The 17,740-nt window shown below is 41.5% G+C and overlaps 1 protein-coding gene across 1 annotated transcript in view; it reads left to right on the top strand.

The window, feature by feature from the left end:
- The first annotated feature begins 1,286 nt into the window (after positions 1–1,286).
- Positions 1,287–17,740, top strand: part of ttbk1a (tau tubulin kinase 1a) — a 56,239-nt gene continuing 39,785 nt past the window's right edge. Inside the window, exons 1-4 of the mRNA XM_057842490.1 lie at positions 1,287–1,353; positions 8,591–8,631; positions 14,149–14,307; positions 17,339–17,486. Of these exons, the coding sequence (XP_057698473.1) occupies positions 8,629–8,631; positions 14,149–14,307; positions 17,339–17,486 (310 nt within the window). The 5' untranslated portion in view covers positions 1,287–1,353; positions 8,591–8,628. The remainder of the gene's footprint in view (positions 1,354–8,590; positions 8,632–14,148; positions 14,308–17,338; positions 17,487–17,740) is intronic.

Raw genomic sequence — 17,740 nt, forward strand, 5'->3', positions numbered from 1 at the left:
AGATCACTGCCCTTTCAACCAGCCAAATGGATTGGACGTCTATCACCATCAATGGCAGCTAATATAAAATACAATATCACTGGCCTTACAGCCAGTCAAATGGATTGGACGTGTATCACCGTCAATGGCAACCAATTTGTAACATAAAAATGGAAGATCACTGCCTTTCCTGCCAGTCAAATGGATTGGACGTCTATTACCGTCAATGGCAGCTAATATAAAATACAATATCACTGCCCTTTTCTGCCAGCCAAATGGATTGGACGTCTACCACCGTCAATGGCAGCTAATATAAAGTACAATATCACTGGCTTTCCTGCCAGTCAAATGGATTGGACGTCTATCACCGTCAAGGGCACTAAAACATGACAATTGAGCGTCAGGCAGAACATTATAAATTGTGAACCGCTGGCAAGATCCGCGTCGCCAGGGGCCGCTGTTGCTTCTGCATACTTTGACGGAAGAAGGCGCGGCCTGAGACGCGAATGCGCATGCGCGCGCTGCCACTGCTGCTGATGCTGAAGCTGCTGAGGCTGAGGGAGGAAGACGAAGATGGAGAAGGCGCGCAGGAGGCGACGTTGAAGATGACGACGGTGATGAAGACGATGATGCTCGCTGCTTCGGAACAGTCCGGACGGGAAACGACGAGAAGGTCAGACGAAGCGCAAAAGCGTAAGGCGCGGGTCGGGCGGTGCGCGTGACCGGATGCGGATCGATCGATACCCAGGCGTTGTGCTGGACGAGCGCGCGCACGCACGCACGTGACGAGGCGTGATGACGCAACACTGCTGACTCGAGCGTTTCGGCGAGGCCTTCGGGTGTCCGGAAACGCGGCGCTCCCTCCCTACCAAAATAAAAGAGCGCTCGCTCGGGTTCACCTTGAGCTGACGTCCACGTCTTTAGGCGCTCCGAGATGAGGACTTTTCTTGTTCTCGTAGAGGCGCTTTGAGATAGGAGTGGTCTTGCTTTAAAGTAAGCGTGCCTCTGCGTTCCCGTTTGTTTTATTGCGAAAGGGCTGAGCGGAAACCGGCGGCGGGTGTCTTAAGTTGACTTGACGTTGCCGCTGTCGCTGCAGTGCGGACAAAACGCGCTTGCGCTTGTGCGGCGCGCGATCGGGCGAGCGCTCGTGCGGTTCCATCTCGGCTCTCCGGTTCCGGTCCGGTCCAGCGGGAGCGGGACTGCTGCTTTTTAGCTGGTCGGGCCGCCCGCGCACCGCGCTCGCATTACCACCGACCCGGATCGGCTTTGCGAGCGGAACCGAGCGCGGGCGGGGCGGGGGGGAGGGAGGGAGGGTTAGGGGTTCGGCTCGGCTCGGCGTTCTCCGATGAAGAGGCGGAAGAGGACGAGCGCCAGGTAGGGAGACGCGACGCAGCTCCGCCTCCCGACCCGCGGTGGGCGGACGGACGGGCTTGCGGGATGCTCGATTCATGACCCGGGTGGGTCAGTCCGGGCCACGTTCATTGAGCTAGGGATGCGAAGCTGCGCATGCGCGCGCAGTGAGCTCGCATGACTGTGCAGTGCAGACAAATTGCAAACTGACAGTCGGTGGACTGTAGTCAGTAGACCCGGAAAATCCAAAAGAATTTGCTCGAACGCAGCTAAACGAGCTAATGTGTGATATCATAGTCCTTACTCGCTGTTCGATGGAAATTGAGCTAACGCGGCTAATACAGCTAATTAAGCTAAAAACCTCTTCTAGCTACGGTTGCCAACTCCCTGAAAAAAATGGATACCGATAGAACCGATAACCGTCACCTTTGAATTATTTTTTTGAATGTGAAAAGTGATTTTTTTATTAGAATAATTTTACACAAACCTCAATTATTTAGGTACATATTTGAGACACATTATAATTATCAGCAATATATTTATGAATACAAAAGTACTTCAATAAAAACATCTGTTTTGCTAAATTTAAAACAATTTAACCCTTAAGATTTTGAGCCTTTTTGTGTGTGAGTGTTTTTGGACATTTTTTTAATTTTTTTTTTTTTTTTTTTTGGGGGGGGGGGAGGAACGTTTTTAAAAAGTGCAAACATCAAAGCTGAAGTCATCTTATAAAGCAACACTAGGTAACTTTTCAACCTTTATAAAATATATCATACAGGGTGTTCCAAAATGGTTGACTCCATTATGCCCATTTCTCGGAAACGACTTGATGGATCTTAATGAAACTAAATACACTTTCTGTAGAAGGTCATAAGGTGTATTGGCTAAATTTACAAAGAAAAGTACAAATATTTGTTGTTTCCTTGACAGATTTTCATAAATGTTCAATATGAGCGCCGCCTGCAAAATGCCTTTTCTTTTGAAGTGAACGGCATTTCTCAACCTGAAAAGATAGAAATGCCAAACGTTACAAACAAAAACTTGAAATGTTTCTACACAAGCTGAAAATTTGAGGTCATTCCAACGAAAATTGTCAAAATTATTGGCCTAACGAAATGGGGTCAAACATTTTGGAACACCCTGTATTTGTGATAATATATCGACTAGATGAATGACAACTCTTATCTTGAAGGGGGTCTATATTTTCACTTTCACTTTCACTGGCACTAATTAACTTTGAAGAGGGTGGCAGGAACCAAGGGCGTAGGTTTGCATAGGGACGGTAGGGACATAACACTACTTTTGAGGATGCTCAAATTGTTCCCACCAACTTTTGAGTAACCTTATTTGCATTATATAATAGCTTCAGTTGTATAGGTCATTTAGACTGTCTTCCCATACGTTGTAAGGATGGAATCGACCCGACCATTATTAAGTGAATTACAGTACTTTCATTACTTACATTGACCCCTTTTTAATTGCTGAATGTGCCAGTCCATTTTCCCCCCTCAAACGGACGTTTGATTGGCTGATGACTTGACCCACTCCCGACACTCACACCCACACAGCCCCGACAGAAATACACGTCGGTAACATGCTGCCTCCTCCGCCCCTTTGAAGACAAAGGATATTAGTTTTTTTTCACCAGCAGCAGCATCCACTGTAAATAATGTAAAAAGATGTCAATGTTGTGGAGGTGGGGAACACACCACTAATTTTGCTACTGAAAGTCCGACCTGCATCAGAGTTAGCATAACATTAATCTGTGTGAATTTCTCGAACTCGAGGAGGAAGCTGCGTTGAGAGAAATACCCTCCTGGAATTTTTCTACTGTTAACGTTATTAAACTGTAAGAAATGTAGTGAACGAAAGATTACCCACTTATAGTTAATTGCTGATTATTGCTGATTAAGTTTGTATTTGTTGTGTATGTTAATATAATCTGTGTTCAAATATTGCAATTTCAATTTCAATTTTCAGGATATACAGAATAAACGTTGGCCCGGCTTTCACTTGCTGGCGTAAACCCCCCCCCCCCCCTCCCCGAACTCGTCAGCACTGACAAGTTCGGGTTGGGGACGGGGTTAGCCACAAGAAGCAAAATGGTTGCTAACCATCATATCCTATTCTTTAGCCACAATTGGATTCATTACCTTATTACTATTTATTACTACCGCTTTTGCCCACTGGCGTCACTAAAATTGACCCAACTAAAAAAGTTACAAAGTGTTGCTTTAATTATTATTTTTTTTTAACAGTTTAGGTATGGAGTTGTCTGATAAATGATATCGGATAGTATCGTTATTGCAGAGGTGGGTAGTAACGCGTTACGTAAACTCCGTTACATTTACTTAAGTAACTTTTTGAGAAAAACGTACTTCAAAGAGTAGTTTTGCTAAACCATACTTTTTACTTTTACTTGAGTAGATTAGTGAAGAAGAAACGCTACTCTTACTCTGCTACTTTGGCTACATTTTTCCTCTTTATTCTACTTTTTTTTTTTTTTTTCTCCAGAGACGCCAATAGTGGCTCTACCAGTTTCACCAATGAGACGTTGCAACAATAATCACATGACTCCATTATACCAGTCAGACTCAAGCTTGCTGTTCTATGATCACACCAGCCTGTTCAAACACATAGCGTCTTTAAAGCATTGTGAAAAATGAAGTATTTCACATAGAGCGCCATCAACATGACTCGGAAGCTTGGATTTTAATCTCTCTCCCAATTTTTGTTTAGCACCGATTGGCCACGGTAAAACATTTATTTTGTATGATTTCAGTTGAAGTTGTTCTCTTCATTTTCACAGAATGTTTATTTGGAAAACCTTAAAGTTGTTACATTTATCATTATCAAAGCATAGAGTGAGGAATCCCTGTACAATTAGCAATAACATGTTAAGTGCACAACTGCATATATCTGATTTTCGGAGTTGGATAATATCATGAAATTGGTTAAAAAGTCATTATCGGACAACCATACTTAAGTACGTTCAAGGTCCCCTCAATAACATTTTTGCTAATGATCATTCTAAATATAATGTGGAAATACAAATGAATTTGACAAAACACAAAAATATAATACAATTCGTGAAAATGAAGTAGACAAAAACAGGAAAACATAATTTTGAATATGCTTCTTACTAGAGTTGTCCGATATTACCGTATAGCCGATAATATCGGCCGATAAAAGCCTTTTACAATGATATCGGGTAATATCGACATGGGTTTTTCATGATCTGCCTTTGTACAAGAGCTGGTCACAGCTTAGCACAGCCGTTATGTTTACTGACCATTAGCTATCTCCAAACTAAGACGCTTGGGATTTCTAATGTTAGCAGACCATTTGCATTCATGTTGCAAAAATTAAATGGTTGAAAAATAATTAATTATAAACTCATGACATAACTCATTCACTGTACTGAAGCTGTATGCCTTTGTTGTTATTCTGAGCCAGAAGCACTGGAGCCATATGTGATACGGCAGTGCCTTATTGGCACTTTGCACATGATCCAAAAAATTCATATTTGCACTATTTTGATTTCAAGAAAAAATATAGTGGTACAATATAGGCACTTTTTTCCAATGATTCAGTTGTTGTTCCATAGACTTCATAATGATATTAACGGGTCACCCCATCGTACACTGCGCCTCGTATTCAAGTAGGGGGCCTCCCCACATCAAGAGGAGTTATTCTCAGACACGCACGCAGCAATCTAACGCCAGATTTAGGTTGAGAAATTACCAAAGCTGTATCACATACAAACGGGAAGGATTGTCTCAGGAGTGATTTGTTCCAGGATTCAAATTGAAACATTGTGGAAAAAAAATCAGTGGGAGAAATTAACCGCTACGGCGTTGGTGTTATAGTTTGCAATATTTGCGAAAAATAAATGCTAAGTGCAAATTTTTTTTGCTTTAAACCAAGAATCGAGACTGTTTTACGTCCATATCTATAAAGAATTCAGGGATTTAAGCATTTGTTCGCAAGAATCTTCAACGGAAAAAGCTCTTTGTTTACATATGGCGGCCGCTAATTTCCTTACTGACCAGCCTCATAGTTCGCAATACTTATGTAAAATAAATGCTACCTGCATGTTTTTGTTGTTGTTGCTCTTTTAACAAAGAATCGAGACTGTTTTACGTCCATATCTATAGAGAATTCAGGGATTTAAGCATTTATTCACAATAAATTTCAACGCAAAAAGCTCTTGGTTGTAGTAATGGCGGCGCCACATTTACTAACAGAGTAGCATCACATTCAACATATTTTCGTACAATAAACTACCAACTACTAGAGATGACGATCGATCGGGTCCGATCACGTCATTTTCAAAGTATCGGAATCGGCAAAAAAATATCGGACATGCCTTTTTTTAATATGTATATATTTTTTAATTAAATTGTTTTCTAATTGTATTTAACGTTACAGACATAATGTGTTACAATCTTCCAGTGTTTAGTTGAAGCTTATCAAATTTATCGCGTTAACGGTGAGAATTAATATTTTTTACATTTATCACGTTACAATATTTAATGCAATTAACGCATGCGCTATACGACCAACTCACGCATTGTCGCGCTCAATCTATAATGGCGCCGTTTTACCCATAGAGTATATCGAGCTATAAGGCAGCGTAAAATGAGTAGAGTGAATTTTGGCAGCCTTTGGAGCCTTTTTTTAAATGGCTAAAGCCTTACAATTCCTCTCCCAACGATTAGAATAATCGTGGGAAGCAATGTGGGGAAGAAAGGTAGTAATTGATCTTTTTCTTAACACCCTGTGTTATTTCCCGACGCAGAGAAGATATATCAATTGGTACCACGACGCACAGTCATGGTTGCACTTCCCATCATGCATTTGGGCAGAACAGTTAAATGGCTACAGTATCATTTACTGAAAGCTCAACAAATACACTAGATGGCAATATCTAGTCACAATATACAAAGTCACATTTATCCTTTAAGAATTACAAGTCTTTCTATCCGTGGATCCCTCTCACAGAAAGAATGTTAATAATGTAAATACCATCTTGAGGATTTATTGTCATAATAAACAAATACAGTACTTATGTACTGTATGTTGAATGTATATATTCGTCCGAGTTTTATTCATTTTTTTCTTAATGCATTGCCAAAATGTATATGATCGGGAAAAATTATCGGGAATGATTGGAATTGAATCGGGAGCAAAAAAAGCAATTGGATCGAGAAATATCGGGATCGGCAGATACTCAAACTAAAACAATCGGGAGCAAAAAAACATGATCGGAGCAACCCTACTAACTGCCCGTTTATTTAATTTTTTTGCTTTTAACCAAGAATCAAGACTGTTTTACGTCTATATCTATTAAGAATTCAGGGATTAAAGCATTTATTCACAAGAATTTCAACGTAAAAAGCTCTTTGTTGTGGTAAGGCAGCGCCACATTGACTTAAAGACTAGCAGCACATTTGACATATTTACGTAAAATCAACTGCCCTTTTTCTTTTTTTTTGGCTTTTAACCAAGAATCGAGAATGTTTTACGTCCATATCTGTAATGAATTGAGGGATTTACACATTTATTCACAAGAAATTTAAACAGAAAAAGCTCTTTGTCTGTGTTTCCACTCGGTCAGCTTTGATGGAGATAGGCCCATATTAATCGGCCACGCGCCCCGTGTCCTGTCAATATCATTATGAAGTCTCTGGTTGTTCTTATTTTTCACAGAATGCTTATTGAAAAACCTGGAAGTTGTTACATTTATCATTATTAAAGTACCCAGTGAGGCATACAATTAGCCACTATATGTTAAGTCCACGATCGCACATATTGGTATCGGATTTTTGTCGTTGGACTCCATTGGGATATCGGTTATCGGTCAAAAGTAATTATCAGACAACTCTACTTTTTACTCAAGCTTATGGAGTCTTCCGTCATCATCATGGCAAGTGACAGTAACTTGACTAATGAGATGACCGGGATTTTGTCTTGTCATTGTTCCGCCAACTCATTGATTAAAAAGCATATTCTTATAAAGCACTAGAGACGTGCAAAATTTCCGATTCTTAGGTTATTCGCGATTCAGCCATGGAAGATTCGAGAACGATTCACAAACATCCAAATTCCGATTATTGAATTATACCAAGTAAAGCGGAAATAAAACGCAGTCAGCGCGGTCTTCGGGACGCAATGAGGAACGGACCGAGAGTAAATATCATGTACATTAGCTGCTAGGTAAAAAAAAAAACAATAATACCTGACTGCGGCCGTCAGCCGCTACAAATAGCGCCCAGTTGCTAGTTGCTACAAACATACGGCAACATACGGCTATGGTAGCTATCACATATATCTAGACTAGATGTGAAATGACAGACTTTCCCGCGCAAGTAAACAGGCACCATCTTAAAGCAGTAGACTTCTCTAGAAGGCTCTGTTGTAGAGAGCCTAATTACTTTTTATCTAAAACACCCCTAAATCGGCAAAATCTTGACTTGAATCCATCTTTAAATGATGGAACAGTTTTAAAACTTTCACATGTCGAAAGTATACATGAGGGAAATTATGGAATAACGGGCGCAATTTTAAATACTTTAACGGTTGATTCACAACATTAAATTAATTGAATGTAGTTTAAAGCTGCTGATACAGAAAGGGGACTTGATTATTTTATTTACTGTTTTTAACCAGTAACTTGATACTAAAATAGTTTGGTTTATTATGCCTGAGAGGATTTTTGAACAATTTTGGAACAAATATACAAAACAAAACCAAAAAAATGGGGGAGGGGGCATCAATAATCGATTTATAATCGCATCGGAGTCTCTGAATCGTAATCGAATCGTTAGGTGCCCAAAAATTCCCACCTCTGTAAACCACCATACCAATATTCATTCGTTCTACAAATAAGACACTGTTTTCAAGTTTCATGATCATACACGTCCCTTGGAAAGCTGGATAAGGGACAATTCCATTTTTTAAGGGATGGTTGGCAACCCGACTTTTAGTTAACCTTTGATTCTCTATTAGGGCTGATCGCGTTTTTGTAAAATCCTAAATTCAAAAATAGCAAACCTCCATCGATGGAATGATCGCTCCCGGTCCCTCCCAGTTCGAATCGGATTAGACGTGTATTGCTGTTCGTGTTCGAGTGAGTCGTTGAATGAACTGCGAAGTGAATGGCACACCGTTGAAAAGTGGTATTTAGCAGAATTTTATCTGAAAATGTACTGCGGTGTCGGGCCGCGGCCCGGTTAACTGCCGTCTTTTTGGCTCGTAGGCCGCCCGAGGAGTTGTCGTGAGCCGCGGCTCAGAACGATGGTGAGCCGGGAATGCGCGCGGGAATGACGCTAACATTAGCCGGCGTTGCGCTGAGCTTCTAGCACAATCCTTTCCCCTCACCCCCCGGCCGGCCGGCGGACGCTCGGCTTGCATGCGCAGCCGCACGCTGGACGACCGCTCTTTCCGCGCGTCAGGCGCAAGGCTTTCAATTATGGAATTGAAAGTACTAGCGCCCCTGCGGAGTGACGTGCATCGCTGCCTGTTTCTTCTCACGCTGCAAACGTCTTCTTTTTACGTGATGCTAATCACGTGTATCCTGACGATGACTCACTAACTTTTTCATTCAGAAAATTAAAGGGCAAAAAAATTGTGTTGCACCGATACGATACTTAAATGACATCATGGGGGAATTACTTTTCCAGGTTTAGTTTCTAAAAGCTAGTTGACCTAGCCTAGCCTAGCCTTTGTTTGACTGTCAAGTGAGTATGCAGTCGATTTGTGTTAAAAGGGAAAAAAAACTTAAGTTTTTCAAAAAAACAACCCACACGGTGTTGTTTTTGGCAGCCTTTTTAATTTTTGTCTTAGTCTATTGGACGAAAATACTTCTTAGTTTTGTTTTAATCATTTCAAAATGTCTTCACGTTTTCGTCGACGAATACTCAACATTAGAGTTCTCCGTCGGCCGATAAAAGCATTTTAAAATGATATCGGATAATATCAGCATCGGTTTTTAATGATCAGTTTTGATGAGGGCTGTCAAAATTATCACGTTAAACGGCGGTAATTCATTTTTTAAATTAATCACGTTAAAATATTTGACGCAATTAACGCACATGCCCCGCTCAAACAGATTAAAATGACAGTACAGTGTAATGCCCGCTTGTTGCTTGTCTTTTGGTGTTTGGCGCCCTCTGCTGGCGCTTGGGTCCAACTGATTTTATGGATTAGTACCATGAGTGAGAATGGCGTAATTATTGGCATCAACAATCACGAGCTACTAGTTTATTTTTGATTGAAAATTTTACAAATTTTAATAAAACGAAAACATTAAGAGGGGTTTTAATATAAAATTTCAATAACTTGTACTAACATTTATCTTTTAAGAACTACAAGTCTTTCTATCCATGGATCGCTTTAAGAGAATGTTAATAATGTTAATCCCATGTTGTTGATTTATTGTTATAATAGACAAATACAGTACTTATGTACCGTATGTTGAATGTACTGTATATATCCGTCTTGTGTCTTATCTTTCCATTCCAACAATAATTTACAGAAAAATATGGCATATTTTATAGATGGTTTGAATTGTGATTAATTAATTTTTAAGCTGTAATTAACTCGATTAAAAATTGTAATCGTTTAACAGCCCTAGTTTTGATGCATGTCACCTTCAAAGTCAATGTGGAAGCCTTCAGCCTTTTTACAAGGGCTGGTCACCACTTAGCATAGCAATTATGCTTATGGACCTCGCAACGAAGATTCTTTCTTCTTCTTTCATCACAATACAAGTAGCCATAATATGCTAAGTCCACGACCGGTTTGATATCAGAATCTGATTTTTGCAGTTGGACAATATCGGGATATCGGTTAGAGTCATCATTGGACAACTCAATGTAATATGCACAAATTCAAAGGTTTTAGTCTATACATATATTTACAATGGTATGACAAAGTATCTGAACCTTTTGGTATTTCTCACAATCCTGCATAAAATCCCCATCAAATGTGATCTGATCCTCGTCAAAATCACACAGATGAAAAAACAGTGTCTGTTTGAACTAAAAGCACCCAAACACTTATAGGTTTTCAAATTTTAATGAGGATAGCATGCAAACAATGACAGAGGAGGGAAGAATAAGTAAGTGAACCATCACATTTATTATTTTGTGCCCCTTGCCCCCCCCCAACCAGACGCTTCTTGTAGCTACAGATCAGTCTGGCACATTGATCAAGGACTAATCTTGGCCCATTCTTTTCTTCAAAACTGCTGTGGATCAGTCAGATTCCTGGGAAGTCTGGCATGAATCGCTGTCTTTGGGTCATGCCACAGCATCTCAATGGGGTTCAAATCTGGACTTTGACTTGGCCACTCCAGAACATGTATTTTCTTCTTCTGAAGTTGATTTACTTGTGTGTTTTGAATCATTGTCTTGTCGCAGCATCCATCCTCTTTTTAGCTTCAACTGTCTGACAGACAGCCTCAGGTTTTCTTGCAAAACTTTTGAATTCATTCTTCCATTAATGATTGCTAGTTGTCCATGCCCTGAGGTAGCAAATCAACCCCAAACCATGATGCTCCCTCCATCATGCTTAGCAGTGGGGATGAGGTGTTGATGTTTGTGAGCTGTTCCATTTTTCCTCCACATATGACGTTGTTTGTTACTCCCACGCAATTCAACTATGGTTTCATCAGTCCCCAAAAAATTTCGCCAAAACTTCTGTGCAGTGTCCAAGTGCTTTTTGCGAACATTAAACGAGCAACAATGTTTTTTTAGACAGCAGTGGCTTCCTCCATGGAGTCCTCCCATGAACACCATAGTTTTACATTTAGTTGATGTGTGCACAGAGATATTGGACTGTGTCAGTGATTTCTGTAAGTCTTTAGCAGACACTCTAGGGTTCCTTTTTACTTTTCTGAGTATTCTGCGCTGAACTCTTGCATCATCTTTGGTGGATGGCCACTCCTTGGGAGAGAAGCAACAGTGCCATACTCTCTACATTTGTAGGCAACTTCTCTGACTGTCGATTGATGAACTTCCAGACTTTTACAGATGGTTTTGTATCCTTTCCCAGCTTTATACAAATCAACAATCCTTGATCGCAGGTCTTCAGACAGCTCTTTTGACGAGCTGGGATGCACATCAGACAATGCTTCTCATCAAGACATTTCTTACCAGGTGTGTGTTTTATAGTGGGCAGGGCAGCTTTAAACCACTCATCAGGGCACACACCTGACTTAAAATATTTGGTAAAAATTGGTTTCGATCGCTCTTTAAGTCTCCTTAGGCAGAGGGTTCACTTACTTATTTTTCCTTTCTGTCATTGTTTGCATGCTATCCTCATTAAAATATGAAAACCTATTAATGTTTGGGTGGTTTTTATTAAAGCATACACTGTTTTTACATCTGTGTGATTTTGGCAAAGATCAGATCACATATGATTTTATGCAGGATGGTGAGAAATTCCAAAAGGTTCAGATACTTTTTCATACCACCATACCAAAAAATCCAACAATTTTAGACAGCATACATTTTGAAAAATGTATGCAAACTCTTATAATTTAAAGGTGCACAATGTGATACAGTGACAAAACCATTATACTGACCTGGACACCACGGACTGTAAACTTTACTGTAAAACATAAACTTTATGTTTGCCATGCTAAATGCTATGCTAATGGTACGAGTTATGATTAAGTGCAGTGATTCTTAACTTGGGTTCAATCGAACCTCAGGAGTGAGTAAGTCGAAGACGTTCGGCAAATGCTTCAGACATCTCTATATATGTAAAGATAAAAACATTAACCATAATGTTTTCACTTGTTTAAAAATAGGCTGCCAAAATAAGAATAAATTTGAACGGTTATTGGCTTACATTAGATTTGTGATAAGGTTAAATATTTATTCATGTCTAATAGGGTTGTTCCGATCATGTTTTTTTGCTCCCGATCCGATCCCGATTGTTTTAGTTTGAGTATCTGCCGATCCCGATGTTTCCCGATCCGATTGCTTTTTTTTTTTTTTGCTTCCGATCATATAAGAAAAAAATGAATAAAACTCGGACGAATATATAAATTCAACATACAGTACATAAGTACTGTATTTGTTTATTATGACAATAAATCCTCAAGATGGCCTTTACATTATTAACATTGTTTCTGTGTGAGGGATCCACGGATAGAAAGACTTGTAATTCTTAAAGGATGAATGTGACTTTGTATATTGTGACTAAATATTGCCATCTAGTGTATTTGTTGAGCTTTCAGTAAATGATACTGTAGCCATTTAACTGTTCTGCCCAAATGCATGATGGGAAGTGCAACCATGACTGTGCGTAGTGGCACCGATTAATATATCTTCTCTGCGTTGGGAAATAACATAGGGTGTTAAGAAAAAGCTACCTCTCTTCCCCACATTGGTTCCCACGATATTTCAAATTGTTGAGCGAGGGATTGTAAGGCTTTAGCCATTTAAAAAAAGGCTCCAAGGACTGCCAAAATTCAATCTACTCATTTTACGCTGCCTTTTAGCTCTATATATAGGTAAAACGGTGACATTATAGATTGAACGCGACAATGCGTGAGTGGGTCGTGCAGCGCATGCGGTAATTGCGTTAAATATTTTAACGTGATTAATTTTTAAAAAATTAATTACCGCCGTTAACGCGATAAATTTGATAGCCCTACTTTAAGCCAAAACTAAAGACTCTGGATGAGTGTAAGAAATTTTGTCTGTAATGTTAAATACAATTAGAAAACGATTTAATTTAAAAAAATATATATATTAAAAAAAGGCATGTCCGATATTTTTTTGCCAATTCCGATACTTTGAAAATGACGTGATCGGACCCAACTTTAAATGTCTAATATAACTGCAGAAAAACACTCAGAAGAGGCATGATGTCCTTTTTGGAGAGATCTTCTTATCACTTGTATTACATGTCAAGCACAAAGGTCACACACTCAAAAACCCCGTTAATTTGGACACATGGTAAGGCAGGAACAAGAATCAAATGACACAAAATGACCTAAAAGGACTGTGAAAAGTGTCAGATTTCAAACAGCCAAAATGGCTGCTCATTGCTCGAAAACTCGACCATTAAAACATTCTACATAGCATAAATTAGATAATTCGGTAAACACAATAACTCCCAATACATCGCTTTTGAATTTAATTTTTTAAAAATTGCTTCATTAGCTAATTCCGAAGGGTTCTGTGAGTGCAGATGTGAATCACGTGGGGTTCGGTACCTTTAGCAAGCTTAAGAACCACTGATTTAGTGTATGATAATGTCCCAAGCACAGACCTTTCAAGGCTAAAGCAACATTGCAAGATAAAAAAAAACAAATCTAACCATGCATTTTAAAACAATCAAGCCTGGAGGAAATGCTCGCTAACTACACGTACAATAAGAAAATGTCGCACATTGTGAACATATGACGGAAACAATGGTGCATTTTCATCTCGTCAGACAAAAACTGCCATTTGTCTTGTAATGTTTTACGTTTTCAGCTCGTTATCCTCACGTCATTTTCATAAAAAATTGTTCGTCGACGAAATATTTTCATTATCGAACGTTGACGAAAAATCAATCTGTATCCTTAATTGTATCGGTGCAACACGGGTGAGGACAATCAAACATGAAGTGCTTTTGCAGCGGCCTTGGGTTTGACACTTTTTCACCTATTCTAATGACAGGAGACGCACCTGTATTGCTTCCTTTACTGCAACGAAAGCGCACGCCGAGCCCCGCCCCCCCCGGCAAGCGGCCAATTAGAATCGAATTGAAGTCGCGGCTAACCGGACGGCTAACGTTGCGCGTCCTCGCTCGTAGATCAATGGCTCGTTCAAGCTGGGAGCTGCTCGCGTTCTTCACGGATGGCAGATGCAGTGCTTAGGCCCCGCCCACCAGGACAACGCCAACATGAACGGCACGGCCGAGCAGGCCGACATCCTGCCGCCCAACTGCATGGTCAAGGACAGGTGGAAAGTGGTGAGTCACACACATACAAACACGCTCGCACTGTTTGCAAAGTCCACCGCTGGATAGGATTCAGCGCTATCAGTTCCATTTTTCTCAAGGAATTGGCTCCCTCTAGTGGTACGCAAATAAAATATCCGAAGTTTCAACTTAAAAAAAAAACCTTAAAGGCCGACGATCACGCCGGTGTGATTTGAAAAAAAATCTTGGCGCCGTCAACATTTGGTGGATTTGAAACTCTCTTGGGTCATATTTTTGTCTAGGGTGCAATTTGGATGCAACAGAGTGGACACTATCAGAGGGGACGTTTTGTGCTAAAGTTATGCAGGGAAGCATGTTGTACGACAACAGTGTTGACAGCAGGTAGCAGCAGAGATTGACTGTCTCTTGCAAGGGAAGTAAGAGACTACATTTGGCACTGATGGCCAAATGAAGCTTCTTGAAGCAATGAAGCTTTGCAACCAATTGAGTCAACGTTTCATGGTGGTTCATTTGCTCTGTGGCGCCATCAAGTGATCATGAAGCCCAAGGCTTCTACAGTGTTTTGGCAGAATATAAAATATTAAAAAAATATATATATATATTTTTTGAGGGTGGAGGGCTCCTAGCTACACGTCGCCTGTGGCAATGATCCCCAACCACAGGGCCGAGGACCGATACCACTTCGCGGCACATTTGCTACCAGGCCGCAGAGACATAATAAAAAATGTGTTCATGACCGGAATCCGGCCTGTTGGTAGATATTTGTGTATGTTGCCGTCTAGAGGTTGGCCGCCATTACTGGAGTGTTTGCAGCCCAGCGTCAGTCGACGTAAAGTTGAAAACTTTACCCAAAGTTGTAAACAGTAACGTTAGCTAATGTTGGCTGTCTGCTGTGGGCGGCGACATCTTTGGACAGCTTTTTTAACGGGGAAAAGGCCACCTGCTGAGCCAGAAGAAGAGCCTACAACCAAATCCAGTCTGCATAATGAAGGAATCTGACCTTTTAGCCAGAGTGCCGGAATCGCGCCAGCCGAACCGTCGGACCCGCGCTGGCGCAGTTCCAACGACCCGCGCCGGCGGGATCCAACATTCAGGCCAAAAGGCCAAACACCTTGCGTTCACCTTAGTCTTAACCCTTTGTACGGACTCCATTTGGAAAGGTTTAAAGAAGGCTCACTGAAAACAAGTTGTCAATTTATTCAGGTCGACATTGATGAAACAGCAAGGCGAAACAGACTCAGGTGGGGAGGCAAGGTCACCCTATCACACGTCAACAAAAGGTTTCCGAGCAAAAATGACAACGTTTGGTTAAACATTCAGTCTTTTGAAGGCTTTCGCTGGGCGTGCCCTGGGCAGGAAGAAAGGTGCGTTTGTTTAATATTGTCTGTTTGTGGAATCGAGAGGAGGATTCGGGAGTTAGTGTTGTCAGGGCAAGGAGGGTTGTGGATTTTGCCACCTCAGTGTCAAAGGGGCTCTTGGAGTCTTGTCAGTCGTGTTATCAGTTGGATATCGGTCCGGTGTTCCTATGTTGGGACAGGGCGTCCTGGCATTTGTTCTGGACGGTCCGGGAGAACTGATTGCGAGAGTTGGTGTTGCAGACGTGGGCTTGTCAGTGTCAGTCTTGCTCAGTCAGTTGCATGATGCACATGTTGGGCTTCTGTGATAAGAAGGCGTTGTTTATCTCTTATGCTTGTTTCCCTCAAACCATGGTATAAGTGCTATTTATTTTATATTGGGTGTGTTAGAGTAATGCAAACAGTTCGACGGTGCCTACGAGAAAAGGTACTATCTCCTTCAATAACATGTGGCTAAAAGTTAGCAAACAAGGCAACAAAGTGAATGCACTGAGAGCATCAGACCTCGTGGCGAAATGTATTGCTAAAGCTGTCGGAATTTGAACTTTTAGCCAGATTGCTAGAATCACGCCAGCCAAAATGCCGGAACTGCGCAAGCGCAATTCCAACGAACCGGGCCGCGGGGCGGTCCCAACAACCCGGCCAAAAGGCCAAACTCTGCGCGTTGACCTTAGTTTTAGCCCCTTGTACTGACTCAATTTTAAAAGCTGGAAAAAGGCTTTGAAACACAAGTTGACAATTTATTCCAAGTCGACAGCAATCAGACAGCAAGACAAAAACAGCAAACAGACCCCGACGAAGAGGAAGGCTGGATCCAGGGTCACCATATCACAGGGCAACAAAAGATTCCCGAGAAAAGACCGCGCTTGCTAAAGAATTCAGTCTTTTGATGACTCTGGTGAGGCCGGCTGTGGTCCAAAAGAAGGGCGTGTTTTGGGTGTTGTTTAGGGTAATTGTCTGTTGAAGATTGGGGAGAGGGGTCCTTGGGTCACTGTTGCCAAGGCAACCAGAGTTGAAGATTTTTTCAGCCTCAGCGCTAAAAGAGCGCTGAGTGTTCTAATTCTCAGCCGTGGAGTCTTCTTGTTATCAGGCGTTCCTTGTGGCAAGACAGGATGTCCCGCCATTGTTCTGGACTGTTCAATGTTGGCCCCCAGAAGAGCTGATGGCAGGATTTGTTGGTCCCGACGTGGGCTTGTAGATGCCTTGGCCATCACCTGCTTGTCTCGCTCAGTCAGCTGTAGACACGCCATTGGGCTTCCGTAGTCAGCAGGCATCCTGTAGTTGTTAGGCCCTTATCTGCCCGTTGTCTTGGCACTGCAAATTCCAATTACTCCGAGTCCATCCACTCAAACTTCAAATATATTCTACTTGTTTTCTTGAACTATGATTTAAATGCTATTTATTTTATATTGGGTGTGTTAAAGTAATAAAAACAGTCATAATGGGAAAGCATACTTTTCTCTTCAAAGCCAAGTATTGGGGGAGGATGCTGTTCAAAAAGCTTCAGCGTATGCTAGGTTACATGTTATTTTACATTTACTGTAATTTTCTACCACACACAACACACTGGTCTGTGGTGCAAAAAAGCTTGAGGACCCCTGGCCTAGGGCACCTACTCACCCAGGGCCGGGCCCGGTTAAGCTATGAACCGCGCCGGAGAGATTAGGACCGTTTTTGATGTTCTGGTTTTTCTTCTGGCGCTGCAGCTAAAGAAGATCGGCGGTGGCGGTTTTGGCGAGATCTATGAGGCACTGGACCTGCTGACCCGGGAGAACGTGGCGCTCAAGGTGGAGTCGGCCCAGCAGCCCAAACAGGTCCTCAAGATGGAGGTGGCTGTGCTCAAGAAGCTGCAGGGTAAGCGTGTCTTCCCCTGCCGTTACCAAGGCACAACCTCTCACGAATGAGTTACCGTAATTTCCGAACTATATGGCTTATAGTCTGTTGGGTCTAAAACTCGTTCTTTAACTTAGTTATTTACCCACGGCAAGCTGACAAAAGGCAGGGCATAAAGTGAGACAGAGTCAGAGAATTGACGTTTTTCAACCTGCAGGTTGGGAGATCCAGGAGACAGAGTTTCGTGATCAATGCTGTCTCATTAGAGTCTCTCT

Source organism: Corythoichthys intestinalis, chromosome 8 (assembly GCF_030265065.1).
Source record: "Corythoichthys intestinalis isolate RoL2023-P3 chromosome 8, ASM3026506v1, whole genome shotgun sequence".
Classification (NCBI taxonomy): Eukaryota; Metazoa; Chordata; class Actinopteri; order Syngnathiformes; family Syngnathidae; genus Corythoichthys; species Corythoichthys intestinalis.